The sequence below is a fragment of the Quercus suber genome, unplaced genomic scaffold (genome assembly GCF_002906115.3).
Source record: "Quercus suber isolate HL8 unplaced genomic scaffold, Cork oak 2.0 scaffold_982, whole genome shotgun sequence".
Taxonomy (NCBI): domain Eukaryota; kingdom Viridiplantae; phylum Streptophyta; class Magnoliopsida; order Fagales; family Fagaceae; genus Quercus; species Quercus suber.
Window position 1 is genome coordinate 97,485 of NW_027070397.1, and position 14,869 is coordinate 112,353.

Consider the following 14,869-nt stretch of genomic DNA (forward strand, 5'->3'; position numbering starts at 1 on the left):
ATTGTAGTCTCCCTCTCACTCTCATACAATCCAGTAGTGCATTTGCACGTCCTCATGTCAGGTAAGGGTCTCCTCACTCTCTTGTTGGTTGTTTAATATATGTATAACTGTTTTAGAAAGTTTTGCTTGTATTGAATTTGTCATGACATTTCGTAATAAAAATATTTGTTGTAGTAACCAGTTAAATATATATATATATATATATGTAGCACTTTAAATGTATAATTGATTTTTTTTTTTTTTTTGGTAATGTCTAATGAACCCCTCTGCTCTATGTTATTTCATTAATACAAAAATATTTTAACTTAACTAAAATTCAATACTTTTTATAAATAGTATAATTATTTGTTTATTTTAGTCAAACGTTATAATAACAACTAATCTAGCAATGAAATTATTAAAAATAATATTTGCTATGTCAAACGTTATAATATGTTTTGTTTATCCAAATATCCATTTTAATACTTTAAAGACAAAAAAATATCCCTCTAAGATTCAATTAATTGGTCAATTTTTTTTTTTTTGTTTGGATCTTTTTCAAATGTTTTCATAGCTATATGAATACCTTTCTAGTAGATATTTATAATTAAAAAAACATTTATGAATAAATTAGAATTGAGATCCTAAACATGATCTATTAAACATTATCTATATGAATATGTTTCTAGTAGATATTTGTAATTTACAAGTAAAACCAAGGTTATTAAAATTGAGATCCTAAACAGGACCTATAAGAGGTCCTCATAGAGTAAATCATAGAATCGAATCGATAATCATAAGATTTTACTTTATGTGAAAAATAAAGTAAAAAATATTAGTAATAATGATATATTTAAATAATTATTAAGTTGATCAAAGGAAAATGGACATAATGCAACTTTCATGTCCTATTTCTAATAAGTAAAAAAAAATATTACATTTCTTTAACAACTAAATAATCATTAACTTGTTCATTTGGGCAGATTTGATGGAGGGGCTAGAGTTGTATTTTTCTTGGACCCAATTAGAATTAGACTCTAATATACCTAAAAATTGAAATTATATATGGAATAATGATGTTACATAATTGCACTCATTCATTTGCACATCCTCATTACTTTTGTTGTTTGGTTTGATATTTTTATTTATATTTTTGTTAGAGCTTAGTTAAAATTTTGTAATAGGGGTGAGTTTTGTCTTTAGTTTTTCATTGTTTGAGTACGAAATGATAATGATTGCGCCAGTAGAATTGTATGTGATGTGGGGTGAGTGTATGCAATTGTGGCTGAGAAGTTGTAATTTTTGTATTTTGAGTAGATATAAAAAGTTTTGTAATTGATGTTAAATGAAAGAGATAAAATATGTCACTAACATACTATACTTGACTCTTTAATAGGTTCACAATCTTTGAAGAATATTGATATAAATGTATACTTCGGTGGACCCCTTGATAATCCTGATGAGATTGACGAAATCCCGTTTAGAGGGCCTGGTATCCAATGCTACTACATGATGGTACGTCGTAAGTTGAAGACGTTGAATGATTTGAAGAGCAAAATCATGAGCGAATTGAATTTGAATCGTGCTTGGTATGATATCAAGATTATTTATCGTTACCCACAAGAAGTCCTTCATGAACGGATAAATTACGGGTATATGGCGATCAAAGAAGACAAACATGTAAAGATGATGTTTAATNCCTCATTCTCAACATCAATAATACTTGAGCAAATTGATTTTCATTCCTTAGCCATTTGATTAAGAGATATTACAAAATAATCTTTACGCTATTCATACCATATATTTTCTTCCAGTAGATGATTAAATATTATGCCCACTTCATGAATATGATTTTACATAATTTCCTTCAAGTAAAAGTAAAAATTTAAACATCTCTTTTGATTCTCTTCCTCCAGCCTCTCAGCAACCAAAATAAATCCCATATCAGTGCACTGACACAACACAACTGATATAACATTTACACCAAATTGTCAAACCCCAGAAACTTAAAAGGCAAATTAGACATAAATTACCAACAAAACAACCAAAATAAATAAAACCCAGAAAAAAAATTCAAGAAACCCAGATCAAAACTCAAAGAGCAGGACCAAATTAGCAAAGCAGAACCACAAAAAAGCCATTAAAAAAAATAAAAAACAAAACCATACTCCTATATACTTTTTCAGCAAGTTCTTTAAGTAATTTGAAGAATGACAGTACAACAAGAAGAAAAAGAACTTATAAGTGAAACAAAACGAACAGAGTACACGAAGCTAAGGGGAGGAGGTCATGAACTTAAAATAAAAATAAAACAAAAACAATACAAGGGTGTATGTGGTATTACCTCAGAACTTGGAGAAATCTGAGGGGATCTCGCCGGAGAGACGGTTTGCACGGAGACTCAGAACTCGGAGTTGACTCAGCCGGCCGAGTGTGTTGGGTGGAATCGGACCCACTAACCCAACCCCTGGTAAACGAACAGAGGACTGATCAGCTATGATTCGCACTTGACTCCGACCCAGTTGCAGGCTGAGTCAGTCGACTTCCATTGTACGCGGTTCGCGTGTGGGGTCTGGTTAAGAAAAGCAAGGAGAGCTTGCTTGTCCTGAGTCGGCTCAGAGTGCACTCGCCCACTCAGTAGCAAAAGCAGCGAAGAAGGTGAGGGAGAGAAGGCGATGAGTGAGCGAGAGAGAGAGAGAGACGCTGAGGTGAGGTGAGGTGTGCGACTGAGAGAGAGTGAGTGAGAGAAGACGAGAGAGGGTCAGTGAGAGTGGAGAGTGGAGAGTGACTTGTGAGAGAGGCGTTTAATTTGAAAATGCCTATTAAAACTCGACTTTCAGAGAGTTGAGTTCCATGGAGACCGACAGATCAGAGCCAGGTGGCGTTACTTACCACGTGGACGACCACGTCAACGCCAGGTGGCGTCTACGTGGACCTCGAGTTTTAGAAAGTCGAGTTTTATGTGCATGCCACGTGGCATCACGCCACGTCAAACCACGAAAACCGAGCCTCAAAAAGTCGAGGTCTGAGCGCAAAATTCGAGTCTCACAGACTCGAGGTGTTACTAAGTGGTATTGTTTCCAAACCGGGCCAACTAACTATATAGTTAGTTAATTATGGGTAATTACCCATTTCGTCCGTGGCAACAGTGGTCAGTTTTATGGGCAAGAGGTTAGCTATTGTTTCCTTGAAAACCCATTAGCTTGTATTGGACTTGTTGCATATTATTCTTCATTTTTACCAAGAACCTCTTTTGCTAGCAGTAGAGGTTAACCTGCTGGGAAAGGTGAAATTGATGATACTGATGATGTGTACGGCAGATTTAGGCAAATGGGTTCCTGGGATGATCAGCAAGACTCTAGCTTTGATAAATTTGATGAGGCTAAAGAGCTTGAGGATGATGATGACAATGAAGATGAAGAAGAAGTAGGAGAGGATGGTAATGATGGTGATGATGACGATGATTTTATGGTTTTGAGTTCAGTTAATAGAAATGGTGAACAAAGGGAAGGTATTGGAAGAGTTGAGTTGGATGAGGATGAAATAAGACACTCTTTGGTGAGAGAGATTTGTAGGTTGATTGAACTTAGGTTGGCTTGGAATCCAAAGCTTGAAGGGGAATTAAGGCACTTACTAAGAAGCCTTAAACCTCGCCAAGTTTGTGCTGTTCTGCGCTCTCAGGCGGATGAACGGGTTGCTTTGAAATTATTCTATTGGGCTGATCGGCAGTGGCGGTACAGACATGACCCGATTGTTTACTATACCATGCTGGAGGTCCTTATTAAGACTAAATTGTGTCAGGGTGCTAGGCGGGTTCTTCGGCTCATGGCCCGCAGGGGTATTGTGCGCCGGCCAGAAGCATTTGGTTATGTGATGTTGTCGTATAGTAGGGCAGGCAAGTTGAGGAATGCAATGCAAATTTTGACTTTGATGCAAAGAGCAGGAGTTGATCCTGATTTGTCAATATGTAACATTACAATCAATGTTTTGGTGAAGGGGAATAAACTGGAAAAGGCATTGAGGTTCTTGGCCCGGATGCAACTTGTTGAAATCACACCTAATGTTGTCACTTATAATAGCTTGATCAGGGGTATTGTGACTTGCATCGTGTTGAAGATGCTATTGAGCTGATTGCTGAAATGCCTCTGAAGGGATGCTACCTGGATAAGGTTAGCTACTATACAGTGATGAGTTTCTCTGTAAGGAGAAAAGGGTTAAAGAAGTGAGGGAATTGATGGATAAGATGGTGAAGGATAGTAAGTTGATACTAGACCAGGTTACCTACAACACTCTTATCCACATGCTCTCCAAGCATGGTCATGGAGATGAGGCTTTGGAGTTTTTGAGGGAGGCAGAGGAGAGGGGTTTTCATGTTGATAAGGGGTATAGTGCAATAGTTCACTCATTTTGTAAGGCTGGAAGGATTGACATTGCTAAATGAAATGTTCAAAAAGGGTTGCATTCCTGATGTTGTGACTTACACTACTGTTCTTAATGGGTTTTGTCTGGTAGGAAAGGTGGACAAAGCTAAAGAGATGCTTAAGCAGATGTACAAGAATGGCTGCAAACCAAACACTGTATCATATACTGCCTTGTTACATGGGCTTTGTCGGAATGGAAACTCATCAGAAGCTAGGGAGACGATGAAAATGAGGGAGGAAGAATGGTGGACCCCAAATGCCGTCACTTATGGTGTTGTGATGCATGGTCTACGTAGGAAAGGAAAGTTGTCTGAGGCCTGTGATATTGTAAGGGAGATGATTAGAAAAGGCTTTTTTCCAACCCCAGTTGAAATTAACTTACTGATTCGGTCTATCTGCCGAGAGGGAAGAATGGATGAGGCTAAAAAGTTCATGCAGGAGTGTCTGAACAAGGGGTGTGCTGTTAATGTGGTAAACTTCACCACTTTAATTCATGGATACTGCCAGAAGGATGATTTGGAAGCTGTTCTATCATTGCTTGATGACAGGTATCTTAACAACAAGTACCCTGATGTAATCACGTATACTACAGTGAATAATTATATTATATTATATTATTTATTTATTTTATTATTTCACACTCTCTAAAAATAACTCTCGCTTCCGCTTCCGCTCCTCTCTCCTCCAAAACCTCTCTCTCAGCCGCCGTTGCTGCTCTTTGCCGCCGCCGCCGCTGCTACTTCTTCTACCCAACACAAACGCTGTCGTCGGTCTAGCCTCATTGCTAGAAACTGTGACGTTTTGAGCTCTGTTCTGTTTGTCTTTGTTCGGTTTGAGAAGCAGCCTCAAGCATTGATAAGAAGGAATCTCCCACTTGCTTCCTTTCTTACTTCTTTACATTTGTTACTTTCCGATTCCAAACTATACTGCCATGTTATATAACTTAAATTCCTACTTTAGAATTCGAAAACCTCATAAGTTTATTAATTTCTTACATTTTCATACATGTGTTTGTGGCAATAGTGGTCAGTTTTATGGGCAAGAGGTTAGCTATTGTTTCCTTGAAAACCCATTAGCCTGTATTGGACTTGTTGCATATTATTCTTCATTTTTATCAAGAACCTCTTTTGCTAGCAGTAGAGGTCAACCTGCTGGGAAAGGTGAAATTGATGATACTGATGATGTGTACGGCAGATTTAGGCAAATGGGTTCCTGGGATGATCAGCAAGACTCTAGCTTTGATAAATTTGATGAGGCTAAAGAGCTTGAGGATGATGATGACGATGAAGACGAAGAAGAAGTAGGAGAGGATGGTAATGATGGTGATGATGACGATGATTTTATGGTTTTGAGTTCAGTTAATAGAAATGGTGAACAAAGGGAAGGTATTGGAAGAGTTGAGTTGGATGAGGATGAAATAAGACACCCTTTGGTGAGAGAGATTTGTAGGTTGATTGAACTTAGGTTGGCTTGGAATCCAAAGCTTGAAGGGGAATTAAGGCACTTACTAAGAAGCCTTAAACCTCGCCAAGTTTGTGCTGTTCTGCGCTCTCAGGCGGATGAACGGGTTGCTTTGAAATTATTCTATTGGGCTGATCGGCAGTGGCGGTACAGACATGATCCGATTGTTTACTATACCATGCTGGAGGTCCTTATTAAGACTAAATTGTGTCAGGGTGCTAGGCGGGTTCTTCGGCTCATGGCCCGCAGGGGTATTGTGCGCCGGCCAGAAGCATTTGGTTATGTGATGTTGTCGTATAGTAGGGCAGGCAAGTTGAGGAATGCAATGCAAATTTTGACTTTGATGCAAAGAGCAGGAGTTGATTCTGATTTGTCAATATGTAACATTGCAATCAATGTTTTGGTGAAGGGGAATAAACTGGAAAAGGCATTGAGGTTCTTGGCCCGGATGCAACTTGTTGAAATCACACCTAATGTTGTCACTTGTAATAGCTTGATCAAGGGGTATTGTGACTTGCATCGTGTTGAAGATGCTATTGAGCTGATTGCTGAAATGCCTCTGAAGGGATGCTACCTGGATAAGGTTAGCTACTATACAGTGATGAGTTTTCTCTGTAAGGAGAAAAGGGTTAAAGAAGTGAGGGAATTGATGGATAAGATGGTGAAGGATAGTAAGTTGATACTACACCAGGTTACCTACAACACTCTTATCCACATGCTCTCCAAGCATGGTCATGGAGATGAGGCTTTGGAGTTTTTGAGGGAGGCAGAGGAGAGGGGTTTTCATGTTGATAAGGGGTATAGTGCAATAGTTCACTCATTTTGTAAGGCTGGAAGGATTGACATTGCTAAATGAAATGTTCAAAAAGGGTTGCATTCCTGATGTTGTGACTTACACTACTGTTCTTAATGGGTTTTGTCTGGTAGGAAAGGTGGACAAAGCTAAAGAGATGCTTAAGCAGATGTACAAGAATGGCTGCAAACCAAACACTGTATCATATACTGCCTTGTTACATGGGCTTTGTCGGAATGGAAACTCATCAGAAGCTAGGGAGACGATGAAAATGAGGGAGGAAGAATGGTGGACCCCAAATGCCGTCACTTATGGTGTTGTGATGCATGGTCTACGTAGGAAAGGAAAGTTGTCTGAGGCCTGTGATATTGTAAGGGAGATGATTAGAAAAGGCTTTTTTCCAACCCCAGTTGAAATTAACTTACTGATTCGGTCTATCTGCCGAGAGGGAAGAATGGATGAGGCTAAAAAGTTCATGCAGGAGTGTCTGAACAAGGGGTGTGCTGTTAATGTGGTAAACTTCACCACTTTAATTCATGGATACTGCCAGAAGGATGATTTGGAAGCTGTTCTATCATTGCTTGATGACAGGTATCTTAACAACAAGTACCCTGATGTAATCACGTATACTACAGTGATAGATGCATTGGGGAAGAAACGTAGAATTGAAGAAGCAACTGAACTTACAATGAAGATGCTGAAGAAGGGTTTGGATCCTACTCCTGTTACATACAGGACAGTTATTCACCGGTATTGTCAGATGGGTAGGGTGGAAGATCTGTTGAAACTATTGGAAAAAATGCTCTCAAGACATTCATGCAAAACAGTGTATAATCAAGTTATTGAAAAGCTTTGTAGTTTTGGAAATCTTGAGGAGGCAGACAAACTCTTAGGTAAGGTGTTGAGAACAGCTTCAAGAATTGACGCTAAAACATGTCACATACTTACGGAGAGTTATTTGAGCAAAGAGATTCCTTTGTCAGCATATAAAGTGGCCAGTCGCATGTTCAATCGGAATCTGATTCCTGGATTGAAGTTATGTGAGAAGGTGAGTAAAAGACTGATGTTAGAAGGAAAATGTGAGGAGGCAGATAGGCTTATGATACGTTTTGTTGACTGTGGACACATTTCACCTCAGTGTCAAGAGCATTTGGGAAGCTAATGGGTGTTATTTTTGCTACAAGAGCGATGGATATACATCTGACTTTTTCATCAGCATTATGTGCTACCATTGTTAAGTGCTTTGGGTAAGTCCCCGTTCTTCCATCTTCATTTATTAAAGAGCAAAATGCAAAAAAGACCTCATGTGGTTTGGGCCTATTTCAAAGACACTGCTGTATGTACAACCATCAGTTAGTGTAACCCATGAAGTTTGAGAAATGATGAAATTGCTCCTTCTGTTGCACTTCTATCAATTGTGATGGATGGGAAGTGATGCACCCAATTGCTTTATTATAAAAAATTCATTTTAAAGTAAAATTAATAATAAAAAAAAAAGAGGGAGAAATTTTTTTTGTTGCTGTACGGAAATTCATTTTTGTTGCAATCACGCTTTCATAAATATTTTCTTGACTTGGTAAAAGAGGGAGAAAAAAGACACTCCAGCTGTAGAAATCTTAGAACTTTGATTATGTTTGCAGTGTAATGCTTATTAATGAAAAAATTTTCCAAATATCCCTTTTGTTGCTGCTATTTTCTTCAACATTACACAATCTGATTTTAAATTACTTAAAGGTTTTGCAGGTGCAGAATGAGAAAGTGTATTTTCAAAGTTTGAGCTCCATAATCAAGCATTTAAGAGTACCTTTGTGGCACAAATCTCTTTTAGGCCCTTTTTTGGCTGTGATAGGCTTGTGAGTTCCAGTTTTTCTAGTTTGGGAAACTTGCGGCTCTGCCTAATGCAGTACATTCTTCTGATTTGAATTCCTTGCATTATTTCAAGTATAACATGTTCAAGAAGCATCGAAAGCTCAGTAATTTCAGGGCAATCTTCAATTTGTAAGTCAGCCAGGAGTACAACTAAGGTTCCTCCAGGTGTACCAAGAGGTGTTTGTTTGTTGAACTCAAGTAAATATCAAAATGATTCCTGTCAATGTTTGTTTAAATGTTAATAATTATGACAAAATCTAACACATTTATTTAATAATGAACGATGAACTTCTAGGGTGGGCTGTACCTTAAAAACTAAGGTAACTTCAAATATTTCAATCCACCATAAACTCTTAGAAGGTAAATGTAGGGAATTAACCCGAAATTCCCAAATTTGTGAGAAACAAAATAGAGAAAACACACGCTAAAAAGAAAAATAATCACACTTACAAGACAATATTTACGTAGTTCAGCAATTTGCCTACGTCCACAGAGTTGCAAGGATTTCACTATTATTAAAGAAAAAATATGGAGTGCGGCAGTACAATTTTTCTTACTCTCAAAAACGACAACAAACCCTAATTACCAAAACAACATTTTTTTACATTCTGCGCATAGGATTTACAATGGTTTATCCCTCCCAAATAGTACTGCAGCAAAGCCTCTGTTGCAGTTTATTGATCCTTTTGGTGTAGTGCACTCCACGTTAAAACTTATTGTATTGTAGCTAAAACTTAGACATGAAAGGGCTACTCTTTCATGCCTCTGATATTTCTATTTTGAGTCTCATACTTGAACCAATGTATACCATTTTCAAATGTGATCATTGGCCTTTTTTTACAGGTTGTCAAACATAAGTAGCAGTACTAATAAACACAAACAAATTACTACAATTACTTCAAAAGCTTTGCAACTTCATGTAATTAAACCTTAATTCTGAAAAGAAAAAAAAAGGTTATTGAAGTTGGACCTGAACTTAAGCTCAATAACAATGGGTTCGGATATGTAATCCACCTTTAGTACGTTATTGATTAAAGTAAAAACGAAAAAAAAAAAGGTAAAACAAAGAGAAGAAATCTGTAACGTGGGCTCTAAAGTCTAGGCCTTTGATTGGGCTAGACTTAGCGTTTATTTGTAGGATTCTATGTCCAAATTTAGTGGTTTCCCAAGTCCAAATCCGGCCTAATTCTGTCCAATGACCCATAAACCTAAGGTTTTTACATAGGGCAAGGTTCTTTGGGGATCCATGAATTGACTCCATCTAAAGCTAAGACTCTCTCTTTGGAAAAATTCCAAATTGTTTTGTCGGCTAGATATTCATTTTCCTCAGGTATTAAGAAAAATCAATACTACTGTTACTTTAGTTTTGCACGTTTAATTGATTATTCAAATATTGATTTTAGCCTTATAAAAGGTAGCCGAAAAAAGCTAGGGGTGTCCCTCACTTGTGGGAGGTTCTCTGTCTCCTCTCCCAACTTTTGGGGTGTCCTTGTTGTAGATTTATGTGACCACTTTATTCGACCATCCTCTCCATTATTGTCCATCTGCAACCAAAATGCCAGTTCAATCTTGTAGTTTAGTGGTACATATACTCGATTCTTCTAATTTTTAAAAGAATTCGGATTCAAGTCTCCCTCTTCCACTTGTTATAACCAAAAAGTTGCACATTTCTAGTTGACAGGAAATGAAAATGATTATGCCAGAAAATGAAGCAGACAACATGAAATAATAATTTTTAGCAAGTCATATCAAATTGATATCTTTTGGACATAGAAAGTGACAGTCAAGGTGAATCTGAGAAGAAATATTTAATTAGCTTAACAATTTATATAACATAATCAAAAGATTTCACTAGTCTATTGTTTGGTGAATCTATCATTGTATATTTGTATCCTTATATAATACGGTTAATAATAAATTATATAAACTCTTTTTTTTTTTTTATGAGATGAATTACTATAATCTCTACTCTAGGATAAAAAGACTAGGGAAAAAGAATGATAAGGGGAAAAGTAAAGGTTCTTATAACTCAATGGTTTCAGAACAAAATCCTTCAGAATAATTCCTATAGAATGATACTCACAATTCACAACTGGTAAGTGGTAACCCTTAAAATTGATTCCCCCTTTACAATTGTTCTTTATAAATGTTACAGAACATGTGTATGGCTTGCCAAAAGTTATATTCCATTACATGGCTTATCTTGTAACTCAACCATGCCTCACAGAAGAAGTCTGGGGAAGCCAAACACTCCAAAGACTTGTGAAGCAGCTTCAATATTTTAACCAATTAACTAGAGCAAATGAAGAAATAGAAAAGGATTGTTGTGGAATTGGCTCAGATTTTGGACTTTTCAAGTCACCGGAAGTCAAAAATGATCTGTCTTCTTGTGTCAATTGGAGGGAGAGAAGAGCAGTGGTTTTGATATGCCTCTTTGAAGGCCAAGATGGTGAATTACAAGTTATTCTTACAAAGAGATCCATGAAATTGTCATCTCACCAAGGTAAATTGAAATCCAATTGTTTTTAGTTTTTTTTTTAGATATATAGAATTTCATCCTCTGATGTTTGCTCCATGATGATTTCTCTTTATCATCAAGCCAAGACACTTATTGATTTATGGAGTAAGCGAGGTTTGAACTCCATATCTCTTATTTGATGACAAGAAATTTTATCAATAAGCTAATTGGAACCCACCAAATTAATTTACATACAAACCTTAATGCATAAAGCATTTTGAGAGTTTGATGGTGTGACTGTGTGAGAGTCATGACTCATAGTCCCCTATTTTTTAGAAATGATAATAGGATGAATTCTTTCAATTCGAAACAAATCCTTTAATTTGATGAGGTTAAATTATTAAATAGTATTACAAATATAAAAGTGTGTTTAGTGTCACATCATTTAAAATTTTAAGTGATGTGACACTATACATTTTCAGATAAGCATGAAATGGAATCTCTCCTTTTCGGAGAATACTTGAGCCTTTACTCAATTAGAGAAATAATTGTGTAAGAGAATAGACAGGTCTTTTTCATGAGAATAGATAGGATTAACTTCAAATCTCATTAAGTAACAGTGATGACTAACAAGATCTGCACTCCTTTCCCTGTCTCCTCCTCCAAAAAGAAACAGCATTTTTTGATGTGGCAGAATTGGCATTTTCTAAATACACCATGTGTCAAATAATTTTATAATTCTTTATTAACAGATTATATTCTAAGTCTATTGTTTTATGCAAAAAGGTGGAGGAAAACAAGATTGAAGGTTAATTTATGTTCTCATTTGGCAAACAGGGGATGTAGCATTACTAGGTGGGAAAGTGGAGAAAGTAGATGCAGATGACTTTGCTACTGCCATAAGAGAAGCTAATGTAGAAATTGGCTTGGAACCTAATCTAGTTCAAGTTGTTGCCACTTTAGAGACTTTTATTTCCCAGGTTCTATGATTATCACTCTTTCCCATTTGGTATTTTTTTTGTTCTACATTTTCATGTTCAATGCAAGCTAATTACTAGTACAATATGGCTGCAGCACCTGCTCAAGGTTTTTTCCCTGTGGTAGGTCTACTTGCTAGGAAAGGAGATTTCAGACCTTCACTCAATATTGATGAAGTTGATGCTATTTTCAATGTTCTACTGGAGATGTTTCTCGTGGTTTTTATAAACCCTCTTTAATCTTGTACTTCTTACTTGATCTTGAGTCCAATGCTTTGGAGCACTAGATGGGACCTAGTGACAATATGTGTTAAGATTGTGTCTTATACAATTATCTAGTGTACTGGACTGAAGCCTTAAAATAACTTTTGTGTAAAGACTATAGTATACCACTAGTAATAATGTTAAATAGGTCATACAAGCCTTGATACACTTGATCTTTATTTTTTATAGTTGAACTTTGTATATTATAAATATACTCATTGAAGAGTATACATAGCAAAATAACCTTAGGGTTACAGTAATATAGGTAGGATTCTTTTTAATAGTAAAAAAAAAATGTAGGATCTTGAGGCTAGTTACTTCATATTCGATGAGATAAAACTTTCCAAATGTATGGCTCTATAGTCCCAGATGCTAATGGTGACTCGAACCTGAGCGCTTATGGCCAGGAGAATGAAGATCAACCACTAGACCCCCATCCGGTATTGTATAGTTTGGATTCCTAGTACAATCTAGACAAAGACATTCAATGATTTGGACCTTGATTAGAATGATGTGATGGGCTTGGGCTTTGTAGGGTCATAATTTGTAGCTCAAGTCCTAAAGATATGGAATATAGGCCCAATGAGCCCAATACAATAAATTTGTAGAGAGTGAGTGAACGAACTGGGCCCTTAGTGAATTTAACAATGGTTAATAGGGATTTAAAAGATGAACAAGTAAGAAAGATACGTGAAAACTAAATGAAATGGTTGTCCAAGGAGGTGGGTTATAATAATAAACCAATAGAACTGAATGCTAATATAGATTTGAATACTACACTCCTTCTTTTTTCATTTTTTCCGATCTTCCTCTTATGAGAGGTCTTTTACATTATATAGTTCCTTTCAGACCATCCTGATTGTATACTTGTTAATCATCTAAGTCTTCACTTGATTACATGTCCCATCAGACATCTTCTTTGGCTTTCTGTGAATTGTGGTAGCTGAGACTGCACTGTTCAAGGGTCCTCTCCACATAAATGTGGCCAGAAAAGTTGCTGCAGTGCATTTAATGCGGTGGTAGTAGCTTTTCTTTTAGATATTTCTGAGCTCCTATCACCTTTGTACGTGCTTGAGGTTTATCCTTATCGTTGGAACTTCTTGGAAGGTCACCTAAATTGCCCAAATACAGGTTTAATTGATATTCATCGTATCTGAGAAGGAGCTACTTCTCGGACTATATTCTTCCATTCTTTCCTTATGTGATTCTCAACTTTGGGGTCTCTCCCAATCATTTATTCCTCCTCGGACATGTCTATGTCCTCGGATAAGGCCCAAGGCCCAATATACAAATTTGGGCTCTTATCCCCACATGCTTGTATCCATATCTCTAACACTATCCACTACATTAAACACTTACTCCAACCAATTGCATGTAGATTCTCCATATGAAGCCGAAATGTTCCTCACACGTGTTCACATTCTTGTACAAAGGACATATAACTCTTATTGTAGAGTTTTTAAATTCTATTTATCTATAAAATGTGTGAATATAATTTTGGCATATCATTTAATATATAGACATTTATTAGTACAATTTTATTTTGTTTTTATTTAAATATTGATGATATGAAAAAAATTCAATACACTAATTACACAATAAATGAATAGACTTTAAAAATTCTAAATATTACACCAACCACCAAAATATCCAATTCCACTTAAGCTTTGTTCTTTATGAACGTGACCTCACCATGGGGGATGTAGGTATGTGTGCTATTGATCTTACTGATGAGTACTACATTGCACTGATCACAAGTTGTAAATGTTGACCTTTTCTTTTACAACGTTTTATTCCTATGTTTTGTAGGAAGATAATCATAGATGTGAAGAAAGGGGGTGGATGGGTGAGAAATTAATCTTCATCCTTTTGAGTTCAAATCAGAGCAAGGGGTTTTTCTCATATGGGGTTTAACAGCAAGCATTCTTATTCATGCCGCATCTGTAATCTACCAGCGGTCTCCATTTTTCAAACGGCACCTCCCTGACTTTCAATAGTTGCAAAGATCACTGCATCATATTCTAGCATAGCAGGTACATATATGTGTTGCAGTATAATATGCATGTCACTTAAAAAGTGACATTGGAAATGCTAAAAGCGAGAAGGTATTTCATACAAAGTGTTAGATATATTATGGCTCAAGTGGCTCAAATCTTAGAACAAGCATATTAACCTTAAGTTAGTATATGATTAGCTAGCCTAGGGTTAGTCAAATATTTTCTAGTATATAAACCCTATATTGGGTTCGTTGTAACACAAGTGCTTAATATAATATATAGCCATCAATAGCTTTCTCACTATAGTTGTAGGTTTTTAGGCAAAACCACGTAAACTTTTGTGTGTGCTCTTCTCTATCATATTTTCACTCATCATTTAATCATCACACACAATCACACAACAACTTTCACACAGAGAATATTTTCATATTTCCTTTCGTAGCTTGGAGATTCAATATAAATATGAGGTCTACACACTGTGAAAGAGATGATATATATATATATATATACACACACACGCATGAGTTAATTTATTATTCAAGTTCAACCCTAATCACTCTCATATAAAATAATAATGCATATAATTCATTGTAACAATTCTTCCACATAATTATAATGTATCTGCAAGGAAATTTGCAAAAAAAAAAAAA

At 36.3% G+C, this 14,869-nt stretch overlaps 1 protein-coding gene and 2 pseudogenes across 1 annotated transcript; all 3 read left to right on the forward strand.

Moving 5' to 3' along the window:
- Positions 1-3,196: 3,196 nt before the first annotated feature.
- On the forward strand, positions 3,197-5,048 carry LOC112023569 (pentatricopeptide repeat-containing protein At1g62720-like; annotated as a pseudogene).
- Positions 5,049-5,056: 8 nt separating this feature from the next.
- On the forward strand, positions 5,057-8,749 carry LOC111984878 (pentatricopeptide repeat-containing protein At1g09900). The gene is given in 3 exon segments (XM_065768659.1): positions 5,057-6,704; positions 6,706-7,901; positions 8,389-8,749. Coding segments are annotated over 2 exon segments (2,484 nt in total). The 5' UTR covers positions 5,057-5,331; the 3' UTR covers positions 7,817-7,901; positions 8,389-8,749.
- A 1,965-nt stretch (positions 8,750-10,714) lies between these two features.
- On the forward strand, positions 10,715-14,562 carry LOC111984836 (nudix hydrolase 15, mitochondrial-like; annotated as a pseudogene).
- Positions 14,563-14,869: the final 307 nt, after the last annotated feature.